Source organism: Pistacia vera, unplaced genomic scaffold, assembly GCF_008641045.1.
Source record: "Pistacia vera cultivar Batoury unplaced genomic scaffold, PisVer_v2 Contig787, whole genome shotgun sequence".
NCBI classification, from domain to species: domain Eukaryota; kingdom Viridiplantae; phylum Streptophyta; class Magnoliopsida; order Sapindales; family Anacardiaceae; genus Pistacia; species Pistacia vera.
The window spans coordinates 79,719-103,245 of record NW_022196653.1 but is presented as its reverse complement, the minus strand read 5'-3'; the positions used below and the strand labels follow the sequence as shown (position 1 = coordinate 103,245).

Genomic DNA, 23,527 nt, shown 5'->3' with positions numbered 1-23,527 from the left:
GTATGTTTTACTCTTTATTAATTTTATTGGGTGTTCATTCTGAAAAAAAAAATACAAATTACATTTCTATCTTTTATCAATTAACAGACACGATCTATTATTAAGTGTCATTTTTATAATATATATTTTTTTAAATGTATTTAATAGAAAGGTTCATTTATTTATAGAATGCAAATCATTTTTTTATCTTTTTCTTTTTTCTTTTTTGTTTTAAGTATCATTTGAATAAAATTGTAGCCAAAACACATAATAATTTAGGTAAAAAGTAACAAAAGAATAATCGTTTACCTTGGTTCATTCCATAAAGGAACTACGTCTAATATCAAATAGATTTTTTATTGGTTCCAGAAATCTACCGAATACAATATCTCAAGTATCGCAGTTCACTCTTCCTCTCTATTTTTCATTCTTGATTTTTCACTATAAGTATGAACGGAACCACTAAATATGTCAGCGAATCGATAATCCGTCAAGGGCATGTGAAGTATAAACCATATCCAACAATAATACCCAAATTTTAGTGCATATGATTTGAAATAAATTATACATATCAAACATTGAAATCATACACAAATTTCTTTTTTCTTTTTTAAATCTTTGTAATTGAACCCTTTTCTTTTAATCGAACCCTAAACCCCTCCTTACTCGATGTGATTTGATTTGATCCTAAAACCTTCTATAGAAAGAGATCCAACTATAAAATTGTTACCCATATCTACAATTTAACTACCCTTTTAAATTAGATTAAACTTTTTTTTTTTTTTTTTTAATTTCTTGTTACCTTTAGAACATTCTCAATTTTTCTTTCTCTTTTCCTTCCAATTTTCATCTCTTTTTCTTTTCTCTTTCCCAATGTTTGAACAAGAGGACCATTTCCAATTCACCATCTTTCAAAGATTAAAGGACCTACAGCCAGCCAGCACTCTTTTAATAAAAAAATAAAGCTAACTCTTGGGGCATTGCCAAAGTTGTTCAAGGTTTCAGGCCTCAAAGAATTCAAGTCCCTTAGAGTATATATATATAATCATAATTATGTTTGTCTTATAATCTCATTTAGACAAATTATTGTAGTGCACCCCATGTTCACTTGTGCCCTTTCTCTTCTTTCTTTTCTTATTTTAATTTCTTGATTTTGACCTTTCATCACTCTATTATACATAATTTTTAACTTTTGTTTTGCCTTTATTTCAGCCAATATTTGCTTTTGTAAGATGAGGTAAAAATGGCTATTAATAAATTGAATGTTAAAAATAGGTGTTTATCTTATTAGTCATATAAGTAAATTTATATTTAATTTAAGACGATAAGCATCAGTCATTTATAATTAAATTCAACTGTTTATAAATTTTAATTTTAAGTTGATATAATGTGATCATTTATTAGATAACATTACTGGATTATGTAATTTAATAATTATTTAAAAAAAAATAATTCAATGATTTATTTTTCATGAATTTAATTAAGTAACTTATTTATATGGTACTTAATATATAATAATTATGGATTTACCTTATTTACTATCTCTTAGCTAATGATGAAAGTAATGAACTTTCAATTTGGAGATAATTTTTATTTTGTCCTTTTCTTTTCTTTACATTTTTTTTTTCTTTTTTTTTACTTAGAACTTTTTTATAAATTTTTAATGAGGTTTCATTGAAGTTACAATTCAACCCTCATGAATTTTTTCAATATCATGATTTAAATATTTTAATGTGAAATGCTTCATATTCATGGAGCATTCAATAAATGATTTAATGACATTTTAGAAATATAAATTTCATACATGGACTTCGTCATTCTTTGTGCTATCATTTTCTCTATTTTTAATCATGCCATATCATACAAAAATGACAAAAATTTCATATAAAAAGGGATTAAATCTAAAATGAACAAAATGGAGTAGAAGCTCCAAATATTATATATATATATATATTTTAATAAATAATGGACTCAATACGTATAATTTCTCTTCAAATAAGATAAAAACTGTCATACAAAGTTGTGTAACAGCACAGTTTCATACTATATGTATGGGTCAAGCTATAGTAACTTAAATTTTTGACTTATTTGAGACATTGACTTACAGTTTCCATTGTAAATCACAATCCAATGGTTGAAAAGAAAATGAAATAACACGTAAAATAAACTACTGTAATTGCTCATTAATCAAGGCTGAAAATGAAGTCATCATTTTAAGTTAAAATTCTTTTAATTAAAAATTCTTGTAACTACATCTCTTTAAATTATAATCTCCTCATATTAATAAATTTAGTTAGTCTCAATATTATGACTATAAAGAGGTTCTACTGTATATAAATTTTCAATGGCACCATTCTTTCTTATCCAAATTCTTATTTGATGACATCAGTAATATTAAGAATTTTTTTTGCAATTTTCAATATAGAAAAGTTGAATTAAAATTTTATTTTTAACAAATAAAAAATAAAATTCATATCTTAAAATTTTTTTATTTCATCATTATTGCTTTTAGACAGCAGCTGTAAGGGAGCATTGCCTCCAACATGGTGAATATTCCCTATTATAAGAGAAGAAACCACCGGGGGCGGGGGCGGTGGGCGGTTGTGGGGTTGTTGATTTTGGGGCATTTTCTAGGGCCAGCATTGTACTATATTTATTACCTCGCCTCATTTTTCATGTGAGATTTTTGGTGAGTTATAATAAATTGTTTTGCATTTGAAATTTTGGCCTTGGAATTTAGCTGCAGCTGCTGGTGCCCCAAAAGAGACTGGCTATCGCAGTGTCCTGACTATATAGTATATGTATTTGTGCAAAATCCGATTTATACTTGCTGAAATGTACGCAAAATCTGTCTTTTTTCTGTATGTCTCATAGACCATGACAGTAGCTCCCCTCCCTCCTATTCATACAATTACCAACAATATGTCATTTAACCTAATGCAAGTTTACTAAGTCTGAATTCATCAAAATGTATAATTTTCATCTGGGGATGGTGTACCGTTGCTCTCTCGATACCTAGATTGATTTTGGTAGATAGTACGTTTCCAATTGGGTAAAGTTATTATTACATACGTTCCCATTATTTCAATTTTATATAATCTAATAGTTAATCATAAGACATGTTTGATAGACTTTACCAATTGGTCCTGAGTTTGAATCTCTATTCGAGTACTAATACGGATAACCATTAAACCTTATCCGATCAGTATTACTGAGTCCAGAAAGATTATTGAGGTGCCGTTAGTTGACCTGGACACCCATAGTCAAAAAATAATAATAAAAAGATTTACAGTTATGAATTCTCTTTCTGCATCTAATAATTTCATGGATATGAGTAGCCTTTACAAAGTATAAAGCAAAAAGAGGAAAATTAAACAAGAAACCAGTTGACATTCTTGATAATCAAAATCAAGATAAGTTTGAAAAGAGAAGAACGATTTTGATGAACTTGAAGTTAAGATGCTTATTTTTTTCTTTTCAGCTTAGTCCATCAATATGTAATTCAAATGACCAAGAGGAATATCACAGAGTCCCATCCAAAGCAGCTTTTAATTTATACAAGAGAGATAGAGAACCTGGTTCTCTTCTTCTTCTTTTTTGTAAATATCTTCATTTTATGGTGAATTTTTTTAAGCAAAAATTATTGTCTGTAGATATTTATCTATTCGAGAGATACTTTTTCATCCTCCTTATCTAAGAGATTGAATAATTGTGAATGTGGTGTCTGCTTTTCGGTATCATTTTGCTATTATTGATGTCATGTAGAATCATAAATTAGAATTGTTAAATGAATAAGATTTTTCAAGGCATCCCATGATATTTGTCACTCAATTTTATTTATTTTCTATTGAAATTATCAATAATCTATTGAATGCATCACTAATGATCAATTTATATATGATAATTATTATTATTATTATTGGTGATTAGGAGTATTCAACCAGTTTATGCGTATCTCATCAACTAATTTCTCGGGACCTTGAAGTTACACCAACTGTAACTCGAACTCAAGACTTCTTGAGTAATACACTCAAGAGTCATTGTCAAACCACTGAAACTTTTTTATTTCTTAAAAATGGATAAAATCAATCCTTAATAAACTATCTTTTTCTTTCATTAATTTATTAATTTCAAAATAATCTTCGGATTACCGTTCACCAATCACTTCACTCTCTTTTGAATTTAATATCTTGTTACTTGAAAATATATTACAAAGAAAAAAAAAAAAAAAGCAAATATTCTAAAGTTGTGTGGTGTTCGGGCTTTTAATATTTGGGTATGAAGATTTGGACAAAAGTGAAGTTTAGATGTTCCCTCTTGTTATTTACCTACAAACATAAGACTCTCCACGTAAGTTATTGTTTTGGTAACCATAGTGACCATTTTATTGTTTCCAACCCAAAGAGAGCCACAAGATGGTGACCTTTCAAAAGGGCCACACCTGCCTTCAATAAGGAGATAGAGACACCTCAAAACACCATCCCCTTGCCCTATCTAGTTCCCAGTATATATTAGTGAAACGTGTATATATATACCAACAGTTTTAGATGTAGATTTAAATTAAAGTATTGAACACTCACCTGAAGATTTGTTTTAATTGTTAAGAGGCAAATCGATCCTGCGGCAAGAGTTTACTCTGTTTGTTTAAGTTTGGATTTAAAAAAAAAAAAAAAAAAAAAATGGATGTTCACATGAAAAGACTGATAACTATATATATGTTAATTCTTCCAAAATATTATCGATAATGATGATATCAACATAAAAGAAAAATAAATATGAAAAGTTCTTGAAATTGTCAACTTATCATTTTTATATGTCAATCCTATGAAATCATGTTATATTTAAATGTATAATTAATTTTCTCCTTCATCTATTCAACCCTTATCATATCCTTTATTTTATTAAGCTATATATATCTACAAATATGATTTTACTGGAACGTATTTATATTGAATGAATCAAGGTAAATTTTGTATTATTTTCATCTTTACTGTTTGTGTTTGTTTGTTTATTGTTTATTTTGTTATCGTATTACTCCCTATTTGATTCACATAAAGACCAATATTCAAATAATGTGTTAGAATAATTTCTATAAAAATTTTCCCCGTAGATTCCATTAGACATTATGAGATGAAGCACAAGTGGAGGCAACAACCATTTTATGACAAAACCCACATGAGATAGAGAGCAAGTTAGCTGAGGTTATATAAGAGCACTCTTTCCCATGTATGAGGGGCCATGGATTTTTCTTTAGACGGAGAAAGAAAGGAAGAAAGAGATTGTGATATATTTGAGTTCCAGTTAATACAAGAGCACTCTTTTCCATGTGAATAACAACACGGAAGACTCATGGATTTTTCTTTTCTTTTTCTCTCTCTCTTTTTTGAAGTGAAGATCAAAGCAACAAAAATATATTTCCTCTCTCTCTCTCTCTCTCTCTCTCACTTGCCTTTTACTTTTCAGCCCCTCTTAAGACTATTCCATCTTCTAATAAAGCTCTCTCAATGCACAGTTAAACAGAGCCTCAGCCTCTTGGTCCCAATCCTGTAGCCCAAGGAAGGACAAGGAATAAAGTTGATCATGGCAAAAGGGCTTCACTGGTGAATTCCTTCTTCCATGCAGCCTATTCTTACAACATATAATTATATATTGATCATTATTCAATGTCATTTTTACAAACATTGTAATGATATATTAATTATCATCATCTTTTACTTCTTCTTACACTCTTCCAGTTGTTGCAGGCACATATTCCCAACTCAAACTTAAAATAAAAATCACAGTCTTGGTAACACAAAACTAGTCATATATATTATATGAAGAACATTCTCAATAAAAATACACAATTTATAAGTTTAATTAATTAAACTAATTATGTAGGTTAATGAATTGTGACAATAGGATGACAATGATAAATTAAAAATTGGATATTGTAATTATATACTTTTTAATGGGTCCTAGATAGATATATAGATAATCAAGATCCTAAGATGCTTTTTATCCCACTTAAACATATCTTTTATTACAATGTGATGGCAACTGGAAAATTAAATAATTGTTATCTACTCATACTATATTGTTAATGGAATTTGAGATCATCTATTTGGCCATGATTTGTGATTGATCTTTTCACATATATATATATAAGCAAAATAATTAAGGTGCTGCCAAAACCCTATTGCTTGAGCTAGCTTTTGATTATACTCACGATTTTGATACTTATGATCTTGTAATTGTTGAAAAATACCCCAGATTGAATTGATCCTGTACATTAAAGCTATTTCTTTTAGCTGTAGAGATTTTGCAGAGCCTGAGAACTTTTGCCTTAATTATATATCTTACATATGAAAATATGTTCGATATAATATTTAAAACTATTTTAAGAGTTAAAAATCATGAAATATTGAGACAACAAATATTTGTTCTACTTTCTAATTTTACACCAGCTTTTAAGAATGTGTTTAAAAATTGGTTTTCAAAACATTTCAACGGGATATGATTTCGTAGAATTTATCGTATTCGATGTTTTCGAAAAAGAAAAATCACCACTCAAACTATTTGGCAATTTGGTAGCCTTAAATTTGGGACAATTAAAACTCAATGACAATACATTAGTGGCATACGCCAATTACCTTTCCCACATTTATATTTATAAAACAAAAAATTGAGATTGCAAAATCAGAAATATATGGTTGCCATTGATCAAAAGCAACAGGACAATTCAGCCATTGTAAATGATTTAAAGTGCAATTCCATCATCTCTCTCATTCAAAGCAATAAAAGAGACTCCTTCGATTAAAGCTAAAGGGCATTTTTGTCATTGAATAAGGATACAAAATAAAGAAAAAATTAAAGAAAAGCATCAACTTTGCTTTTCTTTCTTCTAATCTTCACTTTAAATTTCTGTTATACAACGGCTGTTTCTCCTATTTTCATTTATCTCTGTGTAAATACCATGCCAACCCCTATACTTTATAATCTTTAAAATACCCCCCTTATACTATCCCCCTGGTTTCTGCAATTTATTTAAAGGTAGTTTGTGATATTTTGCCCTTGCTTTATCTCTCTTTGCTTAAAGAAGCATAAGAGAGATTCATAAAGAGATTATACACACAACACAGCACAAAAGCTATTGCCATTTCTATCAGAAATTAATTCAAATTATTTCAATCTTATTCTCTTCTTCTCTGAGAGAAAGAAAACAGAAAAAGAAAAGCAAAGGAGTATAAAGGAGAGGCTCAGTTTCTTCCTTGTGTATGAAGAATCTTTCTGTGAAGATGTTTGATTCCTTAAGCCTATACATACTTGAAGTTTCTCAGATTCTCTTCACTTTTCCTTCTTTTCCCAGAAAATCTTTACTCACCCAACTGCTTAAATCCCTTTGTCTTTCCCTCAAGTCCTTCCAAGCTCAGTTTCTTTGAAAATATTTCCCATCAAAACATGGTCTTTTTCGTTGTTTTGTCACTCTTCTCTCTCTTCACCACCACAATTTCTTCTTCTATCTTCGTCTCTGCCTCTTCTTTGGTCGATGATCTTCATGTCCTGGTTGCTCTCAAGCAAGGATTTCTATCCCCTGAACCGGCTTTAACCTCCTGGAATTCTTCAAATCCAAGCTCACTTTGTTCCTGGGCTGGTGTTTTTTGCTCCCAAGAAAGAGTATTTTCATTGGACTTGACGGATTTGGACCTTGGTGGTTCAGTTTCAGCACAAGTTTCAAGGCTTGATATGCTCACCAATCTCTCTCTTGCAGGAAACAACTTCACGGGCGGCATTGATATTGCTAACTTGAGTAGTCTTCAATCTCTTAACATCTCAAACAATCAGTTTAGTGGTGGCCTGGATTGGAACTACTCAAGTCTTTCAAACTTGCAAGTCTTTGATGCTTATAATAACAACTTCACTGCTTTACTTCCTCTTGGTGTTCTCACCTTGGAGAAACTAAAGTACTTGGATCTTGGAGGCAACTATTTCAATGGAAAAATCCCAGAAAGTTATGGAAAATTAGTGGGGTTGGAGTATCTTTCACTTGCCGGGAATGATCTTCAGGGGAAAATTCCTGGTGAGTTGGGGAATCTGACAAACTTGAGAGAGATCTATTTGGGTTATTACAATGTTTTTGAAGGTGGGATACCAAAGGAGTTTGGGAAACTGGTGAATTTGGTTCACATGGATCTCTCAAGCTGTGGTTTAGATGGTCCAATTCCTCGTGAGATTGGGAACTTAAAGCTGCTTGACACTCTTTACTTGCATATCAATCTTCTTTCAGGTTCGATTCCGAAACAGCTTGGTAACTTGACAAACTTAGTGAATCTTGATCTCTCCAACAATGTACTCACCGGAGAAATCCCTTCTTCATTCATCAATCTCAAGCGGCTCAAGCTTTTCAACCTCTTCATGAACAAGTTGCATGGTTCAATTCCTGACTATGTAGCTGACTTGCCTTATTTAGAGACCTTGGGCCTGTGGAAGAATAACTTCACTGGTGAGATTCCTCAGAATCTTGGCAGAAATAAGAAGCTTCAAATCCTTGATTTGTCTTCCAATAAGCTCACTGGTACAATTCCTGAAGATTTGTGTTCATCTAATAAGCTGAAGATACTGATTCTCTTGAACAATTTCCTTTTTGGGCCAATTCCTGAAGGCCTGGGAACATGCTATAGCCTCACCAGAGTGAGGTTGGGGCAGAATTACTTGAATGGAAGCATTCCAAATGGCTTCATTTACTTGCCTGAGTTGAATTTAGCTGAGTTGCAGAACAATTACCTGTCAGGATCATTGCCTGAAAATGGTAATACCTCTTCACAGCCTGTTAAATTAGGCCAACTCAATTTGTCAAATAATCTTTTATCAGGACCTTTGCCATTGTCACTTTCAAATTTCTCTTCTCTCCAAATTCTTCTTCTCGGTGGAAACAATTTCTCAGGTCTAATCCCTCCTTCTATAGGTGACCTCAGGCAAGTTTTAAAGCTTGATCTTAGTCGAAATTCGCTTTCCGGTCCAATTCCTCCAGAAATGGGAAACTGTTACCTTCTTACTTACCTTGACATGAGCCAGAACAACCTCTCCGGCTCAATAACTCCTGAGATTTCCAATGTTCACATCCTCAATTACTTGAATTTATCAAGAAACCACTTGAGCCAAAACATCCCCAAGTCAATAGGTTCCATGAAGAGCCTCACAATTGCTGATTTCTCCTTCAATGATTTCTCCGGCAAGCTCCCGGAATCAGGCCAATTCACTGTCTTCAATGCCTCGTCTTTTGCGGGCAATCCCCAACTCTGTGGCACCCTCCTTAACAATCCCTGCAACTTCACCACAATCACTCGCGCACCCGGAAAAGCCCCCGGAGATTTCAAGCTAATTTTTGCATTAGGCCTGCTTATATGTTCCCTGATATTTGCAACAGCCGCCATAATCAAGGCCAAGTCCTTCAAGAAAAAGGGCTCAGATTCCTGGAAAATGACGGCATTCCAGAAGGTGGAATTCTCAGTCAGTGACATCCTGGAATGTGTCAAAGATGGCAATGTAATAGGCAGAGGAGGAGCTGGGATTGTGTACCATGGAAAAATGCCAAATGGGGTCGAAATTGCGGTGAAAAAACTACTCGGTTTCGGAAGTCACAGCCATGACCATGGGTTCAGAGCTGAAATTCAAACACTAGGCAACATCAGGCACAGAAACATTGTCAGATTGCTAGCATTTTGCTCCAACAAGGACACAAATCTCCTGGTTTATGAGTACATGAGAAATGGAAGCCTTGGAGAGGCGTTACACGGCAAAAAGGGTGCATTTTTGAGCTGGAATTTGAGGTACAATATCGCCATTGAAGCTGCCAAAGGCCTATGCTACCTTCACCATGATTGTTCACCATTGATTGTTCATAGAGATGTCAAATCAAACAATATTCTCCTCAATTCAGCCTTCGAAGCTCACGTGGCCGACTTCGGCCTGGCCAAGTTCCTCATTGACGGCGGAGCATCGGAATGTATGTCAGCAATTGCAGGGTCTTATGGCTACATTGCACCAGGTACATACATATTATCATACTCCATAGTTTTAATTATTGGTTTAATGGTACTTATGTTTTTTAATTATTTTCCGTTAAATTTAATGATAACTAATATCTTTTTTAAAATATTTTAGAAATTTTCAGAAATTAATTGATGTTTTGAAGGAAATTTTCCATTTTTATTGTAAGGTTTAATAATTTCTATTTTTCTGTAAATTGTACTGTGGACGTTGCTTAGTTATATCAAACTGTCAAAAAATTGTGGGCCATCTTGTTATTCTCTGCCGCATGATTGTGCTTGGGAGATCAGACGGATGGCCTAATAGAATTGAGACTCTCATTTAGCATATGACATGATCATAGCCGTCATTCACTAACAACATAGATCTAATGGTAAAAAATTATTAGTGAAACTAAAAGGAATATTTTTCATATTAACCAAATTTTTTTACAGATTTAAATGTTATTTTTTATTATTTTTTTAATATTTAAATTAAAATGATTAGAAATAATTAAAAAAAAACTAAAATTTAATTTATTTTCTTTCTCATTTTAAGTTGCTTTTTGAATTTTTAATGTGTTTTCGTCAGTACTTCGTTTACTTGTATTTCTCACTAAACATGTAATTATCATTGTCTTTAACAGAATTGATTAAACCATTTTTAAATACCAAAAATGTTTTCCTTATATATTTTATTATATTCACTTAAAATACATAACAAAATATTTCTCACTATTGATATAGATTCCTAGTACATCACTTTCCTGAATCCTACGGTTCTACTCGGCTTAAACCCTTTACTTAAATAGTAGAAGATTGTACCTGCTGAAGTGACAGCTTCAAATCATCCGTGATTTATACTAAAACCAAAATTAGAATTTTATTGGTAATCACACCCCGCAAGAGTTTTAGTAGATCAATGAGTGAGTGTCAAATCTGGTAGTTAGGGGTCCACAATCAGAAGATCTGAAGGGTCATTGTGGCAGATTCAAGAGAGTGACAGTCTGACAATGGTGTCTAATGTGACAGGGCTTTGATTTTCGTGAAAGGTGACCGACATCTTGCACACCAATACATTGTGTTTTCTAAATCAATTTATTTTCTCTTTCTATCTAACAACCTGTTTTGGTCTTACCTGTAAAGGGTTTTCTTTTTCTTTTGATTCAAAGCTAATTTACCTCCCTTTTTGTCTTTAACTAGTTTGAAGCAGGAAAGTTTTTCGTATGTCTGTTTTACATGCGACCGATCAATTCATATGTTTTATTTTAATATATAGTTCAAGCAATCTTGATACCTGAATTGTGATTCAAAAATATTATATTATTGGCATTGAATGTGGTTCCAAATGTTATGATTGTAGAGTATGCATACACATTAAGAGTGGACGAGAAGAGTGATGTCTACAGTTTTGGTGTCGTTCTATTAGAACTTCTCATTGGTCGTCGTCCGGTGGGCGATTTCGGTGATGGTGTGGACATCGTTCAATGGAGCAAACGAGCAACGAATAACCGGAAAGAAGAAGTTTTATGCATTCTTGATCCAAGGCTAACAATGGTGCCTAGAGAAGAAGCAATGCACGTTCTGTTCATAGCAATGCTTTGCATTCAAGAAAATAGCATTGAGAGACCAACCATGAGAGAAGTTGTTCAAATGTTATCAGAATTTCCTCGCCACTCTCCTGAGTTTCAATCTTCATCTTCTTCATTGAAGACTCTTGAAAAGGAAAAAAGATTGTCCTAAATTGAAGCTAATTAACTAATATTTTTTTTGGGGTTTTATTGGTGTCTTAAATTAGGGTGATTTTGTTATAGTCTTTTTATGTGCAAAGTATATATTTTTTTAATTTTTTTTTTCTTAGATTAGGGAGAGGGGAAAAGAGAATGTAGCAATAATAATTTATGAAATGCACTTCTTTTTAGGAAGTGAAAGTAGTGAGAGCCCTTGTTAAGTAGAGAGAGAGAGAGAGAGAGAGAGAGAGAGAGAGAGAGAGAGAGCTTGCGGGCTTAATGGGGTCAAGTATGTTCTCTTTGTATTACAATATCATGGTGATGATATAGAAATTTTATTATACTCCATTAATTGGTTTTTATTTTCTTATAAATTATTGTCTGGGCAAAAAAACTTCTTGGGTCTTATCAGGCCCAAACGCATAACATCTACAACACAGTTTAAGATCATGACCCACCCCTGGATAGGCCCATTAGCCCATAGTTTCTATTAAGGGCCTAGTTTTTTATTCAAACTTGAAAGACATCTACTTCCTATTTCACCACTATCCTAATTCTTCTAAAAGATTCATCTATATCCTAATTCATCTAAGATCTTGAATATTATATGAACTAGGACTCTTATTATTCCAAAGGCAAGTAAATCAAAAACTTTCCTATTCACTAAACTTCTATCATTATGGACTCAGAATCGTACTAGGATTCAAAGGTCTTATGACTACTATATAAACAGAGGTATGCCTTTTCATAAGGGATCTAGGATCGAATATTCAATCTCGACTACTCGAAATCACCTCCTTACTTCAAAATTCTTGCTCCCGATAATTCTACATCTTTGTCATGGTCTTATCTCCCAACAAGACTCCTGGAAATCTTTCTTTCCCTAATTTTCATTCAATCGTCTCTTTCAGCCTTGATGACTTAAGCGTCTAATTGCCTACAGCAAACACCACCCCAATGTTTTCCGTAAACTTCATGCTTGTCTCTTTATGTGTGCAAGTCCAGTGGATTGTCAATGTGTAACGTCCACATTAGGGTATGTAACTTTATTTATGCCTTAATACCCTTAGTTGAATCTTGTTAGAGTTATCTTGGACAAGTGTTAAAGAAATTCTTTAAAATGTTATTATGGGTAAAATGGTCATTCCACTTATAATTAGATGAAATAGTGGTGAATGAAAAGAAGTAGAATAACATTGAGAAGTTAATATAAATGATGGCATTTTTTTAATTGACTAAGGGACATATATGTAATTTTTTGAAAGTGCAATGGTAAAATGGGAAACTATATATATTATTATGTAGTAATAAGAGTTCAAGAGTTGAAACCCTAGCCACTCCATCCATTGTTCACGCCACCTTCACCCCAAATTCTCTCAAATTTCTTCACTAAATTTTCAAGGAAATTCATAGGATTTTAGCTAGATTTTGATAGATTTTCAATTCTAAGCATTCAAGGTAAGATTCTTGCACCAAGATGTGAGATTAAATTTTAAAGTTTTAAATTCTTATGGTTTTATATGCTTAGGGTTAAGAAGAAGGGGAATTCTACCAAAGAGAGATTATAGTGTTGGAATTGCTCAAATTTAAGGTAAGTAAATCCAACTTTGGCTTTGATTGAATAAATACTTGTGTAGAGAAATTTCTTATATGTTGTATGTGTGTTTTGATGATGAGAATTATGAATTGAAATTGAGGTTGTTTGATTTGTGAATCTTATGGCCATGAGAAATGATGTATTTCTACGTGCTGAGTTGATGAAATATGAAAGAATGGATGTGGAAGGGAGAAAGGTGAAATTCGGCTAGGGTGGTTGTTGGCCTTAGGGAGTTTTTTGCTCCAATTTTGGTGGCTTGAGAAATATGTGGAAGTGTAACCAATTTAGGGTTTGTATGTGCATGTAAGGTGTTTGATGAAATTTCAAAGAAAGTGCATATATATGAGTATGTTAGATTATTACTTTGTTATGGAAATGTTGTTGGTAGAGAATACTCGTTCCATAATGATATCTTTATATGTCATAATGCATTCTTACATTCGAGTATTTGCATTTAGAAAGAATAGCAAAGAATGAACATATTTACATGCACATATACATGTATGAGAACATTAAGGAATAAAGAGAAAGAAAGAAAAGAAATTAATTGTAGAATCATTATTTAAAGAACATAATTAAAGAATACCTCAAATTTGAAATTTTATTTAAAGAAATATAAAAAGATAAGAGAAGAGAAGGTTGTTCTGATGGGGAACCCGTGAGTGACAGAGAAGAAGAATATCCCCACATGCACGCTGCCTTTAGTGAGCGGCCTAAGAATAAGAAAGAAGAATTTGTACAGTCCGTAAGAAGTGCCGTGGATAAGGACTGTACCCAAGAAAGAATTTGAGAATACACTCACACAGCCAAGGTTCCGAATCCATGCCTCAACCGAGTCTGATCGGGAAAGAAAGAATGGAAAAGAAAAGAAAGAAAGCCTAGAAAAGCAAGAAAGAATAGAAAATAAGAGAAACAGAATAAGAAAACAGAAAAACAGAAAAGAAAATGCATTGCATAGAAAAAGTTTATGCATTTGTGCATATGCATCATGCCATTTCTACTACCCCTAGTTCATTTCCCTATTTGTGCTTACATATCGGTAAGTGAGAAACTATAATCTTAGAAAGAGCAGAGAAGAATTAAGAAGTTTGATGTAAGAAAAGAAAATCCAGGATCTAAGTAACGGAAAAAGGAATAGAAGTATTGTAGGTTTACTTACTGAGCAATTAGTGCTCACTTCGTTGATTTCACTGTTTTTGCAAGCAATAGATGAGATGTGGTCGGGACGAACGTCAACTAGCAGAGGAGAATGGCACTACTGTCTGAGACTTCTTTGTATTTCTTTTTGTGACTTTATTACTTGATGTAGAGATTTGTATATAAAGTTAAATTTATTTTGGGCCTTCTATTACATTCTTATATACATATATATATTTTATATAACATGTTAGTGAGTTTTACTTATATTTTTCCAAAGAACCACTAGCTAGACAAAGTATTACATTTTTGGTATCAGAGCATGGTTTTGGGATTTGATAGTGTGCCCCTTTTGCCGCATTGACGTACCTAGCCAACCGTTGTAAGTTGTTTCTTTCTTTCCTTATGTATAGTAGATGAGTTAAATTAGTTAACTAATAGTGTTGGTGCTATGTGATCTAGATGAGACGTATGACCTGATCAAGTAAAAAGAATGCAGTGAATGCTGGTGAACCATCCAACCCGTCAGGATCCACTCCTCCTATCCTTGATGAAGTGAGGATTTGTAGTCTCATACAACATGTATTGGTAGAGAGTTAGGGAAGACCTATACCAGAGAGAGTTGAGACACCAATTGTTGTACCAACCACTAGAGAAGAGAGAGAGAGGACGATACCCCCGAGAGTACAGAGCCGTCTTAAGCCTATTTAGTAAGGTCTATGGAGCGTATGACAGCACTGTTCCCCATGACAGATCGGGAGAAGATCCAGTATGCTAGTTTTTTGTTTCAGGGTGATGCCCAAATATGGTGGAAGTTGATGGAAGATGTGCATGAGGTAGCATACCAGAATTGAGGAGGGATAAGTTTGTGCATGGACTAAAACCTAAAATAGCTTGAGATGTAATTGCAGGTGCCCAGCCCTCTCAGACCTATAGTGAGGCTTTGGAATGAGCCTTAAAAGCTGAAATATTTGTGAATAAGCTTACCCCAATAATTCCATCAGCAGCAGCACCTAGTGTTCCACCTCTCGCTCGAGATAGAATTGATGTCCCCAAAAATAGAGAAGTGAGAAATAAGAAATAAGAAAAGATTTCAGCCCAAGAAAAATAGAAGGGATTGGCAGAATAAACGGCCAAGGACTACTGATTTTCCCTAATGTCAAAAGTGTGGAAGAACTCATCCGGGGGAGTGTCTCAAAGAGTTAGGCCAGAATGTATGTTATAGATGTCGACAGCCAGGGCACATGATGAAAGACTGCAAAGCCCCTCATGCATCTGCAGCACAGACATTCAGAGGAACCAATGCTTGAGTGTTTACAGTAGCACAGAGTGAAGCTGAGGCTAGCCCATCTACAATTATCGGTTAGTTATTATTTCATTTAGTCCCCCTTTATGCATTAATTGATTTTGGAGCCACACACTCATTATTACACATGGGATCTTAGAGAGATTAGGTTTGAAACCTGTTATAGTGGGACAACCCATTAAGATAGAATTGCCAGATGGTGTTAGTGTGGTAACTCAGGAGATGCTTCCAAGGGAGTCCGTAGTGATCCATGGAAGGGTGTTGCCAGTGGATTTGATTGTGTTTGATATGCCCGATTTTGATGTTATTTTGGGCATGGATTTCCTGGGGAGATATGAAGTAGAGATTGATTTCCGAAAGAAGAAAGCAAGATTTAATCTTAATGATGGTGATAAGTTTAGTTTTGGCGAGGGCCATCGGCTTAGAATGTTAATTAGCTGTGTAAAGGCCAGAAAGATGCTAAGAAAAGGGTCTTTTATTAGCCCATATTATCTATTAAGCATCTAGTGTTATATTCAAACCCGAAGGACATTTACTTCCTATTTCAACACTATCCTAATTCTCCTAGGAGATCCATCTATATCCTAATTCATCTAAGATCTTGAATCTTATATGAATTAGGACTCTTACTATTCCAAAGGCAAGTAAATCAAAGACTTTCCTATTCACTAAACTTCTATCATGATGGACTCAACGTCCTACTATGATTCAAAGATCCTATGACTATTATATAAACAGACACCTACCCTCTCATAAGGGATTATGGTTCGAATATTCAATCTCGACTACTCAAAACCACCTACTTAGTCCTAAATTCTTGCTCCTGAGAATTCTCCATCTTCGCCGTGGTCTTGGCCTTCGACAAGACTCTTAGTAATCTTTCTTTCCCTAATTCTCATTAAATCATCTCTTTCAGCCTTGTTGACTTGAGTGTCGGAGTGCCTACAGCAAACACCACCTTGGTGTTTTTCGTAAGCTTTACGTTTGTTTCTTCGTGTGTGCAGGTCCAGTGGATTGTCAGTGGCCTCAACAGTTAGGAAACGACCCAGTTGCGCAGCGGAAAAACAAAAATTTTACAATAATGGATCGTTCCTTAGAACCCAAAATCAGGGCACATAAATTACAGTTTATATATATTACAAGAATCTACAGAAAATAAATCTAAAGTTTAGATTCATACCCACGTTGGAGGCTTCACTAATATTGTCTCTGAACGTGTTTGCTACCGATCCAAGTGTAGGATCGAACCCAAGAAGTCCACATGAAGATAATCACAAGGAACCAATGAGGGATTTGCTAGATCCTCCTTGGCCTTAAGAAATCAAGAAGAAAACTTTGATTTTGGCACAAACCAAAATGGCGTGGGAGAGTGTTTTTCTTTGTGCTGTGTGTGTTTTCTTTTCTCCCAAAAGGCAAATTAAAATCATATTAAAATCACACAAACACTTTTTCTTTTATAGGCAAATTTAGTTGCCCTATTCCCATATGGAATGGGCTTTGGCTCCAACCCAAACACCCCATGTTACCAAACATTCTCAATTAGATATTTTATTTATTTCATCATTATCTCATTAAAATCAATTAATATATATTTAATCTATATATTAATATTTAATAATAATGATGATTTAATTAAATATGTGCGAACACATATTTAAACGTAATTTCACTTATTTAATTTTTCTAACAAATTAAATAAAGGCTACGACCTCAGCAAATTTAATTACACTATGAAATTACCAAAATACCCTTTCGCCCAAAAAGACGAAAACGCCCTTCTTTCTTCCTGATAGATTAAATATGTGTGACTCATAGGCTCCTCATTGGCCCCTAGCAAGGCATCATGGCCACCTGATAGATTCGGATTCAGTAAAGTAGCTACCTGACAACGATATGGTTACCGTACAATTCGATCCTTTCATCATTTGTTATCTCGACGAGACGAAGACATAGAAACAATGTCAACCTCCGGTTACTCTCGATATTATGTATTCAGTTTCTGGACCAATGACCTATATTATAATCCGGATAGAGCAACAACTCAATCCCACTGTGGCCATAGTTTTAGTGTCATTGCCATATACTGAATTGTGCCGTGAGATAACTTCTCCCATACCCGGGAGTGATAAATCCTCTGTCAATCCACCATAGTCTTGATACACTCCTTGATGTAGCCAATCACCACCGTATTGACAGCTCTGAATAGAACTGCGTTAGGCTAGTGTCAAACTGCACAAATCGGTGCACAAGGCACTCCGGTGATCTTAAGTCTAAGGATATGCACCACCATTCGTTAGAGGATTTGTTTCATAGACACTGGGGTTACCATCCACATGGAATCCTCTGGTGGGTCAGTCCAGTGAACTTGCTGTGGTATATCCGCCTACAGCAAGCACCCATGTGTTGCACCAGGTTTTCACCAAACAACCTTGACAAGTGAGATTAGTCACTACCTTTCGATAGGGTCGTTTAACACTATGATAGCCTTACCATATTATATGTGCTCTTACTTTAGAATAATACTGGGGCTACAGACATTTCTAGAATGGCCACCATTTGTGCTCATAGGGTTCTCACTATCAAGATTTGAAACACTTGATACCCTCGTCACGGTTCTACCATTCTAAGGACATATATCAATACATATTGCAATAATAATGATTTACGCGATATAGAATAAAATACCTTTTATTGATTAATGAACATTATTATAAAGAGTCAATACTACAATAATTGATTGGCTCTAGGGCATCTACTCTAACATATGGAACGTTGAGCATCTGCGGAGGTATTACCAATTATTAGCTCGGGTCTAGTTTGTTAATTTTAATTTATGATTCTTATTGTTTAGCATAAGTTGTAAGGCCATTTATGGTTGATATGTCCTCAATAAATGAGAAGTATTATTCAATATGTCATTATTTTAAATGTTCATTAAGTCACAATTAGAGTGATTACTTATTAAGAAACTCGAAGTCTGAAGCTCAAAAAGGTAGCCTAGTTATATAGTTGAGCCATAATTCAAGTTCAAGGGTATATTCCCTGACCTAATGAAAAAGCAACTCAGAAAACAACTGAGAAAAGCATGTCAATGAGAAAGTAAAAAATAACTTGTTGACTAAGACTCGAGATGGGCAACCAACCCTAACTCGATGTTGTTGTGAGAAAAGACTCTCAAGGTTTTGTCAAAAAAAATTTAAGAAAGCGGACAACACATAACTTAGGAGCAGAATTCATTTTTTTATCAATTAGTTGGATTAGGTGGAATGCTATGATTTTGCAAAAGAATTATAAAAGTAGTAAATAAAACATCAAATAATATGATTATAAAGTTTTTTCCTTCATTGATTGTTTGTTTTAATAGTACAAGGAAAAAGGAATAACAAAATCCAAAAAGATCGACATTATCGAGCTCAATCTAGTACCAGAGTTGAGGGAGGATCTATTGGTGGTGCTTCCAGAGAAGGAGTGTCCTTCACAGCCTCGGGATCATCAGTGGGAGCCGAGGTTGTATCCTCGATCACAAGCTTCTCCTTGACATCATCCTCACCATCCTTATTAGACTTGGAGCAGTCTAAATAGACAAACTCCAAGCCCACAGCTTTCACCTTTATCCTCTCTACCTTTGTTTGATATTCCAAAGGGAGATAGGAGAATTCAAGTGAGGGATGGGCCTCCAATGTGCATTGGATAAGGAAGACAAATGTATCCTAGGCATGTTACGTCATGTACTCAGATAGACGATTAACCTCCACTGCAGTCTCCTCGTAGTCCACCTTTACAATAGCAAGCTCACCTTTTTCAAGAGGACAAGACACTCTTTAGCCTTTTGACCTCTTCTCGAGGTTCAACAAGCTTAGAGGCAAGCTTGTTATTGCTGCCCTGCTGTCACTTCAAGTCTTTGGCTGTTTTATCCTTTGTAACCTAAACCTAGGAGAGCTTATCTGCAAATTCCCTCTCATTGGCAACCAAGGAGTCAGCTTGTTGTTGTTTTAGCTGATTAAGCTTGGCCCTCAATGCCTCATTCTCCTCCTCCAACTCCATAATCCTTACTGAGCCTTCTTCCATGGCCTTGTCCAATTCCTCACGGGCCTTGTCCAAGCATATGAGCGAGGCATGAATCTCGTGGTAAAGGAGCTGAGCTATCATGCAAGTCTGAAAGAAAGAAAGATTAAGATTAACGCTAAAAATGAAGGTAGTCAGCCAAAAGAAAAAAGGGGCTATTTTACCTTAGTGGCCATGCTCGTGGTACGAGAGAGCAGCTCATGAGGGGCATACGTCTTGTATAGCTTGTAAAGCCTCGCAGGTATCACCTCGTTCACCACGTTCACGCCCACAGAGAGATGTTCTAGAAGCCAGCTGATCAATTTTTCAATTTTAGCCTTGAGCTCGAGATCTCTCTGCTCTTCATCGTACTACGCGATGAGATTCTCCTGTCGTTCATTGGCTCAAGGGCTTTGCCAATCAGAGATGGTTTCTTCTTGGTTGAGCCTTTCACTAAGGCACGACGCTTTGGCAGCACCTTTTTTTAGCCTCTCATAAGCTCAATTGTTTTCTTTTTTGAGCCTTCTGCCAACTCGATCATTTTCTTCTTCGAGTCTTCCTTTGGCTCGAGAAATTTCTTTGTCGGGCTCTTCTGGAGCTCAGGAGTATTCTTCTTTGCAACCACTGTGGTGATAGTTGCAAGCTTCTTGGAGCTTGGAGCCCCTTAAAGCTCGCCCCTAGCCTTTTTTACTAGAGGCCTTGAGGTTCCAACCCTTGCCTGTTAGCTTGCAACCTTAGGCTACTGTTTCTCAACGGTGCGAACTGCTGTTGTCTTCTTCAGGTTGTAAGGCTTTTTGGCCCACATCTCTACAAGAACAATGAGAGTGTTAGCATACAACAAAGAAGAAAGTGAAAATGCAAGCTACTCCACACTTAGCTTTCTTAAAAATGGTTGGGAAGACTGCTAGATCTAGGCAAAACCCAAATGCTTTCAAGTAAGGAAGCGTGATTAGCTTTGTCACATCACAATAACTCTCAGGAAGGTCGTTGAAAGCTGCTAATTGTCTCCTGTGCTTTGTACCAACCTTGGTTTGGTCAACGTCCTCTGCAAAAAGAGATAAGGACAATTAGAAGTCAACCAAAAAAAAAAAAAAAGACAAGAATACCCACGAGCTTCATCGGCAAAAGCACCATCGCCCCCAAAGCAACAGAAAAATACTTGGAATCCCAGTTTCCAAGTTTCTGGGACATTGATCAACCTATCCAAATGGGTCTTTCTCACTTTGGAGAGGTAGAAAGTGTCACCCTGACCTTTCTTCAATCTATATAAGTGGATGAGCTCCTCTACAGATAGCTCACCTATTTTTTCTAAATCGTAGGCAATGAACATGCCTACCATTATTATGTAAGAATTACCTGTCAACTAAAAGGAAGCGATGTTAAAACAGTCTAAAATGTCAGAGATAAATTGGTTAGGTGGGATAGACATACCACACCTCAGGAGAGACTCGGAGATCGCCACCCAACCCACGGGGGGATACTTCCGTAAGAGATCTCTCGAAACGTGAAAAGAGTATTCGCTCGGGATCGTATAGCTCTTCCTTACCCGTCCAAGATCATTTTTGGTAATTGATGATGTTGGATCCTTTCTAAACCTATATTGATGGGGGTGCTCACATAAGGGGTTTCCTCACTTAAGTCCAGTGAGTTTTCAGCCCCACTGCTTGCGATCCACTCAAGAGCCTCTACAGCGAGCTCATCCCAAGCTCTCTCCCCACTACCAACCGAAGCTGTTGGGGAGCCCTCATGAACATTCTTTCGATGCTGACATTGTGTGAAGACATGTTTGACCAATCTTGCTCGTGGATACTTGAAACAAGAAAACAAGTGTCAAATTTTAGATAACAGGTGACCTATCCACAATGGCCTCCAATTTAGGCATCCAAAAAGCTTGCTCAAAACAAAACCTAAAGCTAAACCCAGAAACTCAAGCGAGCTATCAAGATTCCCAATAACCAATGAAGAATTCCGGCGAAGGATTCTTGCGGTTGCTTATCAAGATGCTCTTAAAATTTATGGTTAGAGGGTTTTGAACCCAAAAGAACTAACTTGGCCATGATAATGGCCACCTCAACTACAAGAAACTTAAAGAAACCAAGGAGGGTAGGTAGAGGATACTTACTGAAAACAGTAGGTGACAGGGAGGTTCATTGGAAAGTTGCCATGAAATCAAGATGCAAAGTTAGCAGAGAAGAAGATGATCAAGTGGAAAAAGCTCTCAAGATTGCAAGAATAGAAAAAAAAAGGGACAACATCCCATTTTATAGTGGTAAGCGAGAAGCCAAAACAGTTGGAGTCGATCTAAGCCATCAATTTGCAACGAATCTCAACCCTCCATGCACCGAGCAATCTTGACCGATCAATGGTTACACGTGGATATGATCAATGAGGGGCGATCAACCGTCGGATTGAGCAATGATAACCACCAGTACACGTCACTTTGACTCCACGAGTAGGAATGCACGTCATTTCGTTTTCGCGCGTGGCCATCTGTAATAGTCCACACGCGACAAAAAGTAGTTGCCAAAAGTCGGTCCCATTTAATGCGACGTGTCAACTCAGAAATTACCCTTGTGCCCCTCATTTCAAATTTCTAATTTCAAATTCGACAACATTACAACAAGAGGCTAAGTCTCAATTACATCGAGTGAAGCTAAGGCCGAGCAATGAAGCTCGGATAATCTCAACAACCTATGTACGAGTGAAATCAACGACGAAATTCAATCTGAGCAGCAAATCAAGCAACTTTAGTCTTCAAAGCTCGATACAACCTTCGAACACTGAGGGGCAGATGTTGTGTGTGATTTTTCTAGAAAGCTCGTAGATCTTAGAAGCTCGTAGAGATGTAGTTCAACCCAGAATTAGCTCAACCCTTAGCAGGCTCGACCTAGAAGCAAGCTCGACCCAAAATCAGTATGATCTAGAGTAAGCTCAATCCAATTGAAGCTCATCACAGTGACCAATCCCAACGTATGTTCGGCAAAATAAAAGATAAGCTTCAATCTCAAATATTTTGGAAGGGATAAGATCAACACAACCGGTAGCGCAATCTCAGCGCTCAATCACGAAGATCACAAGACTACATATTCAATCTTGAACTTATCTCTCTTTCTTTTTATAAAAATTTGTATAAATACCCCCTCAAACTATGAGAGAAGGGTTGGCAAATTAGTATAGGCTCTTTCATATTTTTCTCTTGTAAGCTCTCTAATGAAATAAGAGAACAATGGATGTAGGCTTAACTTCTAACTTACCGAACCACTTAAAAATTGTTTGTGTTCTTTATTTTATGCACTTTCACATTATCATTGCTGATTTTAATTAATCACGCACACATCGTTTCCGATTCCATCAAGGTCAATCGGATCACTTGGTTGGTACGAGTTTTTGTATCAAGAGCTACCATCTTTTACACAATATGTATTTATCAAACTGACTCAAACCAATAAACCAAACCAAACTCTCATTAATTAGCTAGCAATGTAGGACGTCACACTTTCAAATCCATCTATTAATTTTAAATTATCATTAATGTACTCTAGAGAAGAAAAAAAAATCCAATAAATATTTTGCTTAAAAGATAGATTGAAAAACTTTATAGTTTGGAGGAGTCATTACACAACCATGTGGAAAGCACTAGCATGTTAGTTTTTATTTGTCACATTAGAGAGCAAATAATCAATTAAAGTAAATAATGCCCATGTTAATGTTAATTATAGCCATGTGC

At 35.2% G+C, this 23,527-nt stretch overlaps 1 protein-coding gene across 1 annotated transcript; it reads left to right on the top strand.

The window, feature by feature from the left end:
• The first annotated feature begins 7,055 nt into the window (after positions 1 to 7,055).
• On the top strand, positions 7,056 to 12,057 carry LOC116116875 (leucine-rich repeat receptor-like serine/threonine-protein kinase BAM3). Its single transcript, XM_031402917.1, has 2 exons — positions 7,056 to 10,006; positions 11,350 to 12,057. Exons 1-2 carry the CDS (start codon positions 7,420 to 7,422, stop codon positions 11,727 to 11,729), a joined length of 2,967 nt encoding a protein of 988 aa, XP_031258777.1. The 5' UTR covers positions 7,056 to 7,419; the 3' UTR covers positions 11,730 to 12,057.
• Positions 12,058 to 23,527: the final 11,470 nt, after the last annotated feature.